At 37.7% G+C, this 16,304-nt stretch overlaps 1 protein-coding gene across 1 annotated transcript; it reads left to right on the plus strand.

The window, feature by feature from the left end:
- Positions 1-1,141: 1,141 nt before the first annotated feature.
- LOC140333427 (dehydrogenase/reductase SDR family member 4-like) lies at positions 1,142-13,735 on the plus strand. Its single transcript, XM_072415108.1, has 9 exons — positions 1,142-1,260; positions 3,645-3,808; positions 5,402-5,579; positions 5,978-6,079; positions 8,627-8,697; positions 10,941-10,992; positions 11,071-11,205; positions 12,096-12,151; positions 13,557-13,735. The coding sequence occupies exons 2-9, from the start codon at positions 3,669-3,671 to the stop codon at positions 13,669-13,671; spliced, it is 849 nt and encodes a 282-aa protein (XP_072271209.1). The 5' UTR covers positions 1,142-1,260; positions 3,645-3,668; the 3' UTR covers positions 13,672-13,735.
- Positions 13,736-16,304: the final 2,569 nt, after the last annotated feature.

Below are 16,304 nucleotides of genomic sequence, written 5' to 3' on the forward strand. Positions count from 1 at the left end.
GATCGTGGATGGTTCTACAGTACACTTTCTCATTTATTTGTCACTTCCTGCATCGTTCAAACGATTGTATCCAGTGTGTGTACCTTATTAGTGGATTATATTTGAACGGCATGTACAGAATTGTGCACAATACGATTGTTCAAAATATTTGTGCATAAACGTTGATCTGCCGTTAGTCGTTCGTTTTCTAACAACAATTATTGCACACGTGTACCTAGCTTTAGTTAGAGGGTTGACATTTGTCTTCGTCTGAGTCCCTGTAATCTCCTATACCATTACATTGGAAATAGGTGCAAAATATGACACATATGATGCAGTTAGTCAGTAACATTTAACAAAGCATTATTTTTCTTTGGCCCTTGTAACAGTGTTACAACATGTTCTATTTCCTGTTGATCCAGCCATTAGATGTATTATGCAATTGCACAGTAGCATTGTGCCTGTGGAAAGGCTAGTCTTAGATGGATGTGTAGCTTTTAATAGACTTGGAGTAAAGACAAAAAAATTTTAATGATCGGTTGTCTGTTGCTGCATAAGTGGTATAGGTGACATCAATCACTGCCCTGATGGTCTATTCTTGCACCTTTTTGGGTGGGTAGTGTTTCAGTGTTTAAATATTTGAAGAACTGAGTTAGGGGGGACCATCCTGGAGACATGGCATGCTGATTGAATGCGAGATCAGGGCACATGGCCTTGGATACCTGGTTAGTCCGAGGCTGGAAACTACAACCCAAGGGATGGGATCCAGCAGCAGCTAAAAATTTGGGAATGGGAATTTAGGGTATAGCTCACTCTCTGACTGGTATTATTGCTACATTTTGGATCTGCATGTAAGTTTGAACCATGCTCAAGACTTTGTTAATGCAAGAAGTTGGCCTGTATCCTGAAAAGCTCGCTCCCTTCACCCTCTCTCATTTATGTGAGTTTCTGAAGGCACTCCACCAGGAACAACCTGGGTACAAACCGCTGCTCTTATGAGGGACAATGCTATGCAAACTTTTTTTTTTACATAGTGTGGCCTCTCATGGTCAAGGAAAACAAATTCCTGCCGCGTGTACTTTATCAGTGTTTGTTTTGTGCACACAGAAACACACTAATAATGGCACACTAGGCCTGTGAGTCGATGTGGGAGCGATAGTGGAGAACAAACACCAGGGGGCGACATACTTGTCGGAATCGGCTGAGCAGGCTTTGGCTGTCTATCCCCGCACAGGAACGATAGACAGAGGCAGCTTGAGGAGCTGACATTTCTTCTATAAGGTGTGTTATGTTCACGCGGACACGGCTCGTTCATCACGTGTTCTCAGGTTAGCACTCCTGGGACTTGTAGTGCGGCACATTATATATGTTTCCCTGCACTCTGGAGGTTGAGCAGCTATACTGCACCCTGCACTGGGCTCATTACAGTCCTGTCGGTGCACAACGAGTTCTCTGCAATGTTTACATAGGATTGTGTGGAAGAGTCCAGTGCACTTTCCTGGGCAACTTGTAATTGGAAACAAATATCTTCTTTTTAATTGTCTTTCTTATGTTAAAAAAAAACTTCCACACTCTGGTGTATGGTGGGCACAGTGCCCATACTATTACCACCCCTGCACCCATTCATCCTTCCTATCATAGTCAATGCATGTGCAAAGTCAGCAGGGTGCGTATACATGTGCCATGGAAGGTGCCATTAGGATACTCCTAGATTGTAAGCTCTTCGGGGCAGGGTCCTCTCCTCCTGTGTCACTATCTCCGTCTGTCATTTGCAAGCCCTATTTAATGCACATTGTTGCAGAATATGTTGGCGCTATAAAAATCCTGTTTATTAATAATAATAATAATAATTAGGATGAGAGAGTACAGGCTCTGGAGGTTTTATTACAAGTGTACCAACAACATATGATAAAGAAGAACTCCAGGTAATATTTCAGTATAACACCTGTACATTAAAGTTACCTCTCTGAAACTAACACATGATCCTAAGCACTCGCTCCTAAATTCATAGATTTACATCCCTGACAGCATCGGATAGGAGAGTTATATCTCAGTGATATTTGCTTGCCCCCTTTTATTTCCTTGGCCATTCACTTGACCAAATGAAACTGTGATTGCTGACTGAGGTGCAGCTCTCATATCTGAGACTGTAATCTAATAATTTACAAGGAAACAGCAACCATCTGCCATTATTTGTTAACTCAGGAGAGGTCACCATTACATAGAAGTTCTATTGTTAGATGTAAATATTAACTGGTGATCTTTAAAGCAATTTTATTTGCTTGTACAGAACAGAGCATTGGGTGTTCTCTATTGCCCTCCTTCCCATCAGCCTATAACTAAAACCAACACTGAATTGTTATGTGTCCTTTGCTCACAAGCTACATACACATTTAGGGAAAGCACCTGTGTAATAGAACATCAATAAACTGAGAAGCCACAGTGGTTGTCACATTAAATAATGTCACCAACCCAAAAAACCCCCAAAATGTCACCCTATAATCTTTCAACAACTGTTTCATTGACTAATGTCAATCTGTCGTCAACTGTCACTTATACTGATGTTACTCTATATTCTGTTATCAACTATCACATTTACTAGTGTCACTCTATAATCTGTTACCAACTATCACATTGACTATTGTCACCCTCTAATCTTTCATCAACTGTAATTTAAACCAATATCTTCCTATAATCTGTGACCGACTATCACATCATCTAATGTCACTATTTGATTTGTCCTTACAAATCATATCCACATCAAGTATTACACTAAATAATGTTACCCTATAATCTGTCATCCACTGTCAATTAAACTAATGTCACCCTATAGATTATCAACAATCAAATCAACTAATGTCACCCCATAATCTATCATATACACTGTACAATGTGTTATAGACTATGACCCAATGTCACTATATTCTGTCATCAGGTAACATCATCCTATATTATCTGTCATAGTGACTACTATGTTTTTGTATGTCTACAATTATCTGAACAACTAATGTCCTTGTATACAATCTCACATGGACTTGTCGGGCATGGCAGATGACATTTTTCCAGGTGTTGCTTTTAGAGCCCTGCATGTACTTATGACATAGCTTTGTTCAGGTCTATTGAAATATTAAATGAGCTAATAAATCAAATTACTATTTTTTTCTAATAATAACACTTTTATGCGAGTTGTATAAACCTACAAAGAACAGATAAAATACATCAAATAGATAAAGTTTTATAGCACTGTTTTCTTCTCAGCAAATTTTAGAACATCATTCCATTGTACTTGTGTCATAGAATTTGCGATCACTCTGTCATGCACTCCACAGAGAAGCTTTAGAGGACCAAATACTGAATAAGATATAAGCCACCTTATAAGAATAGGCACTAATGGCAATCCATTTACAGCACTGCATACAGGCTGCAGGGTTTTCATATGCATTTGGCTTCAAAGCAAACATTAATAAAAATGTAAAAAAGGCAAAAAACTTTCTTTGTACTATACCATGTAGCCAGAAATCAGTGCACAGTACATTAATGAGACAATATAGCATCAAGAACATGTAAGCTCTATGTAACAATGCAGAATAAACATTCTTGTGTGCATAAACATTTGTGCTTTGAACATTGATCCTGTCTTTCCCTCCTCTTCTTTTGTGTGTCAGGTGCAGAGTCCACTTTCCTGCTCAATGCTTCGCCTGTCCATACACCGTTTGCTGTCTGTATCATCTTTAGCTCGAAGATCCTGCATAATGCAAAGTGTAAGGGGGGTGCAAACCCCTCCAAAGCTACAAGGCAAAGTGGCTCTAGTAACAGCATCAACAGATGGGTAATTCATATCCTGTGTGTGACACTTTGTTTCTGTTTGCTGATTTCTTTGTTTGATCATTGTTCTCTGCATATTTGTCTTTATCTTTCTGTCTGCCACTGGAATCTAGCGCAACACTTTAAATTGAGATTCTGCTTATATTTGCCTGGTTCTCCCTTTTCTCTTCATTAGTGTGTTAATAAAGTGTTCAATTAAAACTTTGATTTCATTACATTTATTTTAGACCTGGTAATGTCATGTTTGTGTTTTCTTACTCAGTACAGGCAAATCAAGGCTGGTAGGAGGGGGCAGCAGGATGCTGTGCATGGCTTCTTGAAAACATAACAACATCCCGCCTCAGAGTTCATAGCCCTAGACCTTATTGGTGTAGTGCGCTGACTCTCGGGAGGAGTTATGCAAAAAAAAAAAGGGGGGTGAAAGTCAGTCAACACTTTTAGTTCTTATACAGTTATACTTAAGTGGTGCTCTGCTACATGTTTTTGGTTTAAGTTGCTTACAGTTTTGCATACAATGATTTTTAGGGCGTGGTCCGACTAGCTATAAAAATGTGGACTACACCACAGACCACAGTAAAGCTGCGTACACACTTCCAATTTTTGTCGTTGGAAAGGATCTTTCACGATCCTTTCCAATGACAAGGGACTACACGATGCATGAACGGTGCTGTACATACAGGACGGGGAGAGCGACGGAGCGGCACCCTGCTGCGCGCTCTCCCCTTCCCTTTCATTAGGATCGGCTGTCGTCCATCGTCCATGGATCCGGCAGCTCGGTCGTCCGGACGATGGACGACACGACACCGACTGTACACACGGCGGATTTTCGCCCGATAATTGGCCGATGCCGATTATCGGGCGATAAAAATCTGACGTGTGTACGTAGCTTAAACTCTAGTCTTTTTGAGGCATTTGCAAATTGTGTAGGCATTTGCAAGCAACTGCAAATCCTTGCAGAATGCTGCGGTTCTAATTCGTGTCTATGGAGGCGTGGGGGTGAACTAGTTGCCCCTGAAGGCTACAAGTAGCAGGGGCCTCCGAAAAAAAGCTCTGCAATTCTGCTGCCACCACTCCCTGTAAATAAAAGGGACCACTTGTAAAACCACTTGTTTGAACGCAATTACTGTAAACAAAAAAAAAAAAGAGTTTAATTTTTACATATTTATTTTGTAGTTTTATCTTTTCCTGATGTTTCTATTTAAAAACAACTCTGCAACTATCAGGGGACATATAAACTTATTAGTGCCTTCTTTTACTCATAAAGGCCCAGCTTTTTATAAAATATGGGGAGCATTTCCAAAAAGTGAAAAGGTTAAAAATGGTTTTATTAATGGTGCCCATACACCCTGTTGGCTTATAAATCATTTTCTAATATAATCTCTCCAAAGGAACCATTGCATTTGCCCAAAACCTTGGAAATAGGCGGGAAAGATTTGACAGGTACACTTTGCTTCAATGCGAGGGTTATAGATACATTATTGTTCCCAACAAATCAGTTTTAACTTAATATTTCTTGTATGGAAGTGAAATTATTTTTTTATGAAAATAAATCCTAAGATATTAGACTATATGACATAAAGTACCTCCTTCATCTCAGGATCGGTTTGGCTATTGCTCGGAAGCTTGCACAGGATGGAGCTCGAGTTTTAATTAGCAGTCGAAAGCAACAAAACGTGGATAAAGCTGTTAAAGAACTAAAGCAAGAAGGGCTGGATGTTGAAGGAACTGTCTGTCATGTGGGCCGAAGTGAGGATCGCGAAAAGCTAGTGACTACAGTAGGATCTTCTTTTTTTTAGCTGCATACAACAGTTCTTTTGTGTCCTCAGCTCTAGCCCTTGAGGTCATATATAGGCCATAGTTTGGTATAAATGCTATGTAAACCATATATTGGTGTCTGTTGGAGAAATACTAAGAATGTGCAAGTCTTCAGGGATGGGTGAACTGGTGGTAAGGGGCAATATCTAAGTGATCTAAGGGGAACATTCACAAGGTCTATGTATGGGCCCAAAACAGGTCATTTTCTGTGTAGCTGGCTTGATGACAAAATAAGCAGGTAATCATATAAACGCAATATGTGGCAACATAGGAGACTAGATAAGGAGGAGGTGTAATAAAATGTTTCTGCAAGGTGGTACATCCTGTAAAAAAGCACCATGTTGATTTTATTTTTTAGGCTGTCCAGAAGTTTGGAGGGATTGATATTCTTGTTTCTAATGCTGCAGTTAATCCTTTTTTTGGAAATATCCTGGACTCTACTGATGAAGTTTGGGATAAGGTAAGACTATAACTAACATGTTTTTGTTTTCATTTCAAACTTATTCCATAAGCAGTGCAGGAAGCAAAGATAGAAGTGCACAGTGCAATGATTCATTGTCATCCATCACAATTTACTGAGGTCAGATTAGTGCAAAATAAACTCGTACTGGCTGCTGTGGGTACCAGAGTTTTCAGTTTTTCACTGATTAGGCAACAATAGTCTGTTGTATTACAAGGATTTACTAGATCAGAATTTAATAGTGGTTACATTACAGATAAGGGGAAGTAAATTACCTCCTTAAACTATCTCCTGACTCCTCTTTATAAAATGTCATTGTTTGCAGCACTACCTGCATTTTAACCAGAGGTTGCTTCTTGGCTGTGCAGATATTAGTGTTCAGCTGTTTTCATTTCAAAAATTATTCAGCCAAGAAAAGAAATCAAGAACTGTATAAGTAACTAAGAGACTTGTATCACCTTGCTGTGACTAGACAAAGGGTTCCCAATCATCCACAAGTTTTTTATGGAAATACCTTAAATTTATTATCAGCTTTTTTTTCTAAAAAAAAGTTTATTAGTTTTCCAATTACAAATTACAAACATTGGTAAAATAAACAACAACAAGAAAGGAAAGGAAATGTAGTATAAGGGGGTCATCAAAAGTAATCATATTTCATAACTGTCCAAATTAGCCTAGTTTCCATATTCACATTAAACTTGAGAACTATTAACTATTCATTGTTATCTATAGAAAAGGTTTAATCAAGAGTTATTATAACATAACCATTCTTCAAATCTTTCAGGTCCCCTTACTCTATATCAGAATTATCTCAAGGAACTCAAAGAACAAACATTTGAGCATTTGAACCACAGGAGAGAAAAAAAAGGGTGGGAAAGAGGGAAGTTATTTGGGGAAACCAACTGGGTGAGGAAGAGTATGGAGGGGGTTCCACTCCTAGAGATTACACATTGCCAAATTCATTCCATAGGTCCCATGTCTTATAAAACTTATTCAGGTTAATCTTAAGGGTACATGTCAATTTATCATTAATTATTATCCAATTAATTTTATGTTTAGTAAAAGCAAGATGATTGCAATTGTGATGCGGGCTGCTAGCAGTCTGATCGAGTGTCTCGGAACTGATTCCTCTAGCTGCGAAAATAAGGCACTTTCCACTCGTTTTGGGAGATGAACTTGTGTCACTGTATATATGAGATTATAAATTCGAATCCAGAATCTCTGGACTCGAGGGCAGCGCTACTAAGCATGGTACAGGGTTCCCATCTGACCGCAGCTTCTAAAGCATAAGGGGGAAATATTTGCACTTAGTTTTTGAATTCTGACTAGAACCAAATACCACCTCATCAACACTTTATAGTTAGCCTCTATAAGTGATAAGTGTATTATTGGATACTTTTGACATAGAAATCGACAACTCTTGCCAAACCTTAGCAGTCCAATCTACCCCTAGATCCGCTTACCATTGTTTCATGTTGAAATATTTTTTGTCTTGGAGAATTAGTGTGCCATAGACCGCTGATATCCTTTCTTTAGCTTCAGTGATCATGCTACAGGATTTTTTAAACACAGTGCTCTGGTAACGAGGGGACAACCCTTTAAGTTTATTTTGGATACAGGATCTGATTTGATAGTAGCTGAAAACTTCCGCTGGCAGGAGGGCAAATTTCTCTTGTAGTTATGAACAACTAAGGATGGCTTTCCCATCTAACAAATCTCCTATGCAGAAAAACTCCTTGTTGCACCACCACAGAAATCAACCCTGATCGCATCCAGGAAAAAAAATCAGGGTTTTGCCCTGAATGTGTAAGAGGAGAATGTTAAGAGTGAAGTTTGTAATTGTTTTTATGCCCATCCCAAACTGCTGAAGCATTAGAGAAGGAGAGGCAGAGAATTGCTGGTCTCTTATTGGAAGGTACCCACATAAGCACCTCTATCGGTATGGAAGGGCAAGCTAGGGCTTCTAGGATCTGTCCATTGCGCTCTAGGAGTGCTGTTTCCTAGAGCTGCTATTTGAGCTGCTTTAGGTATAGCCCATACAAATTTAAGTAGCTTGTTCTGTATGTTTCGAAGAATAATTTTATGGATCACTATAGGGAGCATCCTAAATAGTGTTAGCTTTTTTTTTTTTAAAGAAACATCCTTATTTTCTGAACTGTCAGTCACTATTCTATGCCCGCAGTCACAATGCTACCTTTAAAGGTTTTGGCAGCAAAAGCAGGTCTCTGCTTTCTTCTAAACTGTCATTAGGCAGTCATTGCTAGTTGCCCCAGTTGGTAGACCTAGCTCATAATAGGTCCAGGACCCAAAACATGTGTTGGAGTGTGATGGCAACACATACACTATTATTTATAATAATACATAAAATTATTAATTATTATTTTCTGCCCTTTTTTTTCTAATTGTATACAAACTGGTACAGTTTGCTTTATGAATTAGATTCAAATTGTGGAATATAAATATATATTAAAAAACACAGTTGGTTTTCATTAAAATAAATAAAATAATGAATAATTAAAACACAATTCACATTCATTTTCTTCCTAGATTCTGGATATAAATGTTAAAGCTGCATTCCTTCTGGTGAAACTTGTGGTGCCCAAAATGCAGGAGAGAGGGTCAGACCCTATTGAGTTGTTGTTCTCTTTAGCTACAAATACTTAAGAGGTGAAATTGGGTGTTTTGCACTATTGACTAAACATTTCCACACTATCCAATACCAGGAAATCCTCCTGTAACAAGACCAGTGTATGATATTTGTTTCTATATATGGTATTTAATACCGGAATTTAGGAAAACATATACTGTATTTTAGTTTTACTATTACTAAATACTATTGATAGAATTATCCTTTAGTCCCACTCTGCAGTTCTGCAAATAGTTCCACTATAAGAACAGAAATTGGCCAATCAAAAGTGACCATTGTGTTACAGTTCAAAAAAGAAAGCTGAGCTGGAGTAAGTAATAAGCAACGATGGCTGCCCCATGTGCATATATAATTATTATAATTATTATTATGAATCATGCACTAAGGTGATCACTTTAAACATAACTCTAAAATGATTGAATACTGCTGGCATACCATAAAATGCACTTCAGGGTGCTTGTGTATAAAGGTATTTTTGTCCTATGATGGTTTTGATAGATACCATGCCAATCTGGCTTTTAAACATTAACCAGCTTGCTAGATCAAGATTCTGGCCCTAGTTTTACAACAGAACAAAGGTGCAAATCTGTCAAGCCGTACACTAATGGGCAGCAGCTGTTAGTTTTTTTTATACTGTTTTGTGGAAATGTTCCCATAAACAAATTTAGTCACCATCAAAAAAATTCAGGAAGAGGGAATGTTCAGTATAGTATCTTTCAATGATCAGATTGCTTAAATGTAGCCAAAGATGTGTTTATTATGCGCATGAATTTAACCATATAAATTGTATATGAAATCTTGAGTTATTACTTAGGTGTACAGGGTAATTTTAACCATTTAGCTGTTACCTGTTTAAAAAGGAGGTTTTTACTGAAAAAAATATATACAAACATGGTAATAATGATTGTTGGTACCACTCTACGAAACAAGAAGACTTACAGACAAAAGTAATTAGAACCCATCACTGTAATTTTATGTTTAACAATATCAGACTTTGCTTTGATTTGTTTTGACTTAACAGAATGTTCTAAATAACATTAGTAAACATGACATGGCACAAATGATGGGACCCTTAATCTAGTAGTTTTTGCACAACCCTTTGAGTTAATAACTGCAAACAAGCGATTCCTGTAGCTCTCACTGAGACTTCTTCACCTGTCCATAGGTAATTTGGACAACTCCTAGCTGTGTCAGGACTAAAGAATGTTTTCTCCATACTGCATGTTCTGTTTCTACCTAGAGATATTTAATTAGATTAAAATTAGGGCTCACAGAAGGCCACTCGAGAAAAGTCTGATGCTTTGTTCTTAGCTCTTTTAGCTGTTTGGTTTTTTTTTTTGGTCATTATTATACAGTAGAGGTTTTTATGACTTGCAACTGAAACAGATCCCACTGATACTAGGCAATGTGTTCTGTTACAGAATGTCTCAATAGTCAAGAGTCTTTTTGTCTCATCTGTCCATAAAACATTTACCTAGAAGCATTGTGGCATTATGATTGACATGGGACATGTGTGATACTAATAAAATAAAACAACTAGGCTTTAAAAATCGCCTAAACCCTATTATTATTATCAAATGAGTTCAGGTCATTTAATTTTTTTTTTTTTTTTTTGATTTTTGTAGGTAACTAACAAATTTGTTCACACATTCACCAGCCACCTTTTTTTAAGTACCCCTTGCTGGTAAAGGATTGGTCCCCTTTGTCTTCTGAACTTCCATAATTCTAATGCAGTAGTGCTAGAAACATTCCACAGGGGTTTTGGTCCATACTGACCATACTAATGATAGCATTACGCAGTTGCTGCAGATTTGTCATTTGCACATCCATGATACCAATCTCTCATTGCACTACATCCATAAGCTTCCCAATTTTCTGTTGTCCAATTTTTTGAGCCTGTTGGATTGTAGCCTAGGGTGCTTGTTCTTAGCAGACTGTGGCATAGACTGTGTGCATTTTATGAGGTACTCAGACCAGCACATTTGGTACCAACATCCATTCTGATGCTTGGTTTAAATACATTGAGTTGTCATGTGATTGGCTGGGTGGATATCCGATTTAACAAGCTTTAGATTTTTGGAATATACATTTTACCCTGTAAAACCTACTAATTTACATAAGGAGTTACTCTGAATCTGCTAATTATATCCAATATTGTCAAGATAACTAGATATACATGTTTTCAGTAACTTAACTTACTTATTCTTTCCACAGTGGTGGTAGTATTGTGATTGTCTCATCTATAGCTGGATTTAGACCATTTCCTGTAAGTAAATAAGTTTTATTAGTATTCTCTTATTTGTGTTTTGGCCCTATGCTAATTCTGTAATTGTGTTTTTTCCAGCTTCTTGGCCCATATAGTGTCAGCAAGACTGCACTGCTTGGCCTTACAAAAGCTCTTGCACCAGAGTTGTTGCCTCTAAACATCCGAGTGAATTGCCTGGCACCTGGACTTATTCGCACCAAGTTCAGTTCAGCTGTGAGTCAACTTATTTGAGTGGTTTGGTACAATGGTATTACATCTGTTCGATAGAAAACATGACACTCTTTCATACTGTTCACTTTGGTGCCCAGGGTAACATTCTAACTGTAATTCTTAGTTATTTAACTATTACTAAACATGACCTATGTGTTGAAATGCTGTGTCAGTATTGTTACCCTATTGAACTCTCGTCCCCTGTAGATAATGACAAATTCCCTGTATCTATTTCCCTAGAGTAAATGACAAAAGAAAAATTATATATCACTTTTCTGTCATTCGGAAAAATATTCCAGCCCAAAAGTTTAGTTGTGTTTACAGTTGTTTGCACCAACACATTAAAGAAGAGCTAAAGGGTCCTGTATGACAGTCCAGACAACCACCTAATCCGTTTACTAACTGTTGCAAAAGCTTTATAAAGAAAGCAAAACATTGTTTTTAACCTTCCCTGAGTGAAATCCTACTTAATGTTTCAGCTATAGAAACAGGGATACTAATTCAAAAGGAAGTGGCAAGACTAGGCGCGGCCAGGTGCTGTGGACAATATACAAGCTTTCATTCAGAGGTGACAAGGCCCCTTCAATATAATCTCAGCCTTCTGTAGGACAAGCAGGTAACAACCTATATGAAAGTGGCTTTGAATTCAGGAGCAGTGCAGCATTGTTGTCACACCATCACAGGAACCTGTATTAGGTAGACTTCACTTAGGATCAACAACATAAATTTGTAGGTCTGCACAGAGACTAAAAGCAAATTGAATATGTAGATGCGTTTATTACGAAGTGTTGTAAAGAATGTATATATATATTTCTATATATATATATATATATATAAATATAAATATCTCTGCAGTTTGGAGTATTTACTGAGCGATTTCTTTCTCTCCACAGCTATGGGAGAACGAGGCTGGCTTGGAGCAACTAACAAGTGCTTTAGGTATTAACAGGTAAGCATGGTAGCATGTCACTGTACAACACAGTGCTGAAGAACTACAGTGTGTGTGTGCAAAACCTCACTAAAATATAATTGATATTATGATTTTTTTTTTGTGATAAAGATTTTTTTGTACAAGTGTGTAAATTTACTATGCATTATGTAAACATAAAGCAATTTACTGTAATGTAAATTATAACAGTGATACTTTTTCTCAGTTTTGGTCCTTTTGGGTTTCAGTTTAATCAGACAGTATAAAAAGCCTATAGCAGTTTGGGATCATTCTTAGTTCTGGTTGTGCCATAATATTATAAAACAAGCTCTCCATGCAGGTGAAACAAGCCATCCTTAACCTGCAAAAACAGAAAAAACCCATCCGAGAAATTGCTACAATATTAGGAGTGGCAAAATCTACAGTTTGGTGAGACATCATGAGAAAGAAACAAAGCACTGATGAACTCAGCAACGCCAAAAGACCTGGACATCCACGGAAGACAACAATGGTGGATGATGGCAGTGAACATAGATGTCGGTTAATATTAGGAAGAGTTTACAAGGCACAGTCTGCATTGCCAACAGCAACCATTTTAATTCAAATTTTAATAGATTGTTGTCTTATTTGTTAAGTGAGTTCTTATTAAAGGCACACTTATGAACAATGTCTGTTTATGTGTGGCTGGCTGCTACAAAGAAAATACTACACAAATATTAAGTTGACCACCTCTTTTATTAACATATCTTTGAGGGAGAAAACTATAGGAAAATTAACATTTTACATTAGGAATGACACATGTAGTATTACCTGTGATTGCTAAAGTGTCACTCTTAAGATTGTCCTAAAGCAGTTGTATCCAGGAACTCCTAAACCCATAACCAGTTAAGGGTAAAATGGTTGCTGATGGTAATGACTTAATGACTAATAAAGTCCTTATCCAGTTATTGCTATGTTCACTGGTTTGGGCAAGTCTTGCAAAGTGTTGTGTATCTCTTCATCTTCCATTCTGTCTGCTGTCAGGAATAATAAGCATAATAAATCTCTGGATCCCAGCTCTTTGGTAAGAATGAACAATACGGGTACATCATAGAAAACTAATTAGCCAAATGTTACAAATCACAGCTTGGGGCAGAGGAGATGAGCCAAATGCCCTTTTACCAGAGATAAGAGTGGAAAGTAGGCAAAAATACATAGCAGTGGTGCTTTTTAAAATTTGGGATTAGTATGTATTTTAAATTTCAAATTTAGTATGTATATTCTAAATTTCAAAAAAATCTTCATATTTTTTTTAATATAGAGGTGATGGAAAAGTATGTGTATGTATTAGAAAAGCTTTCTTTAACTTTACTTTCTGCATTTAAAATGAAAGATTATATATAATGACATCATATGACAGAATAACGTTTTGTCTTTTCCAACACAGAATCGGGGAACCAGAAGAGTGTGCCGGAGTAGTGTCTCTTCTCTGTTCTTCTGAAGCCTCATATATTACAGGGGAGACTATAGTGGTAGCAGGAGGGGGGCACTCTCATCTCTAAAAAATACATCTTTTTATAACACCAATCAGCATTTCATGCCCATAAATAAACCATTTTCTCCTTGCCCTTTTTTCTCATTATGTTGGACTCCGTGTAATTACATTGTGAAAATAATTCGTTGAAAATATGGTGTCGCCTCATACAGTAGCACTGATGGAATTAAAGAAAAACATCAATAGGCCATGTTGATCCTGTATGTGATTAAGTGACAAGCTGATTTATGTCATCAGGGTTTACTTGCAGATTGTCAATTATGTCTGATTAATGGGTACTGCTGCCCACCCACATTCTACTAATGCTTCCATTGTTAGCCTTTGTAAATTTGTGGCAGACGTGCCTTGAAAGTATGAAATTTATTTTCTGTGTGTTCCGTTTTTTTCTTTTTGAAATTTTGGCAAAAAATAAAATACTGAGTTTAACTGCTAGTTAAAAAATGAACAATGCTTGGTCTTGTGGTAAAAAGCACCCTTGACCCAGCTGTGTTTAGTAGAATTGCAAAGCAGTGCTGGGCCCATGGGTACAGACAGACAGATATCAAGGAGGGACCAGGAAAAAAAAGTGTTTGTCCTACTTTTTTCCCACACTCTATTTTCTGTTTCAGGCCAACAACCATGAGGGCAGCTTGCCTTTACAGTGAAGAGATGACTGTTGTTTTATATGATATACTGTTACCAGTGGTATCTATTATAGAACTGACAAGTCTTTCCACTATTCTTTAAACAGTAAAAATAGTGTCTCTTACATTCTGTACAGATCCCTTGTGATTTCCTTATCCTAATTTGATTTGCTTCCTAAATAGGCTAGCCATTTGTCATCTTTACCTGCCTTCAGCACACTCTAGTCAGAAGCAGTTGTATGTATAATAGGGTTTAGAACTGCAGGGTTACAGATTTTTGCACACATTTTGGTGGCTGTATTGGTGTTTTAAGCGTTTCAAACTCTTTAACCACCAGTAGATGTGCTCAGTCTTCCAGGTGGAATAATAGTTAATATCATTCAGTCTGGGTCCCTTGAGCCCAGTTATAGGACAGCTCCTAGTCTGTTACTGGACAGTACATAGAAAGAAGCTATGAGCCTTTCTTACCCTGAGCTCTTCTGTACAGGAATTAGAAGAGCCCTCTACCAAATTGAAATTAGGTATTTATACTGTTTGCAGTTAATAAAGTTAAATACATTTAATGATGCAATAATGAATTCAAAACTGAAATAATGCTTTACATATTGTTACAGGTGTTACATCTGTATGGAGTTCATATTTAATTCCTTTTCCACAGTGTATATTATACAAATGCATTTATTAAATATTTAATATTTTTAGCATCCCATTAAAGCCAGGTTAACATTAACATTAGGGTAAGCTAAGTAACAGCATTGGTCCATACCTGTGTTATGTGAGCTAAAATGGTCATTTGTAGTCTCCAGAGGAAGTCCGTGTGATACTTTGGTGATAGGGTACAGATACAGAGCCCTGTCATCCTGTACTTACTATAATTGTGTGGGTTCCCTATGCAATATTTTAAGCTACAGATTAAAAAATACTAATAATAATAGACTACATGTAAGCAACCCCAATAATTTAGTGATAAAACTTATCTTCAGGTACCTTGTAAAAGATTCACACAATCACTATTAAAGTGAGTGGAGAGCCAAATCTAATCAAAAACCTCTGCACACAAACCTCTGCAAGGAACCATAGCAGCCAATGCTAACCTGCAAATGTCAGATATTGGTGTTGCCCAAATCTCTTAAACACTTTCATGGGTTCTAGTCAAAAGTAAAGCAGTTGTGGCTTTACATAACAGGAGGTTGGTGGCCCCTTTTAGATAATGTTTGTCATGTTTGTTTTTGTTCATGTGGTAACAAATGTAGGACTCCTGTCAACAATGGCTAAGCCTTTCTATCTTTAATTCCAATGCCTGTGGCATTGGAAAAGCCAAAAATTCACCATACCTTTTGAACCAGAAGTACCAGACACCCCTCAAAATTGTTAGACTCTAAAGCTGCGTACACACTTGCAATTTTTTTCGTTGGAAAGGATCTTTCACTTCCTTATCTTTAAGGGTCTGGTCTAGCTGAAAGCAGCACTCTGAGGCTCTGCTTCACTTAAAGAGGAACTAAACTAAAAACTGCCAAAAAAAATGCACTTACCTTCGATCCCACAGGGCCGTCCGATCCATCTGGGGGTTTCTTGCATCAGGTCCCGCAACCTCCCGAAGCCAGCGCTCCTGGTGCCGTTATCTTTGCCTCTTCTTCTGGGTCCTTCATCCTAAGTTACCTGACTGAGACACGAGATCGGGTGACATAGGATGGGAAAAAAAACTTGCCAATCTCACTGCGCATGCGTGAGATTGACAAATTTTTCTTTTCGCGGGAAAAGGCTCCTTCTGCACATGCCTGAGATGCTTGGCCATGCGCAGAAGGAGCACCCAAGAGCCTCCCGGGGTGCGTGACGTAGGTATCCCGGGAGGCTTTGTGCTCCTATTCATTCTCGATTGGCTAGTCGATTGAGAATTAGTGGGCAGTGCTGCAACCTTTTTAAAAAAAAAAAAAAAAAACAATAGAATTTTTACTTAAAAGGGTTGTCTACCGTTTTATGTGAAGTGAAATTTTTGAGTTTAGCTACGCTTTAATGT

This window comes from Pyxicephalus adspersus, chromosome 6 (assembly GCF_032062135.1).
Source record: "Pyxicephalus adspersus chromosome 6, UCB_Pads_2.0, whole genome shotgun sequence".
Classification (NCBI taxonomy): Eukaryota; Metazoa; Chordata; class Amphibia; order Anura; family Pyxicephalidae; genus Pyxicephalus; species Pyxicephalus adspersus.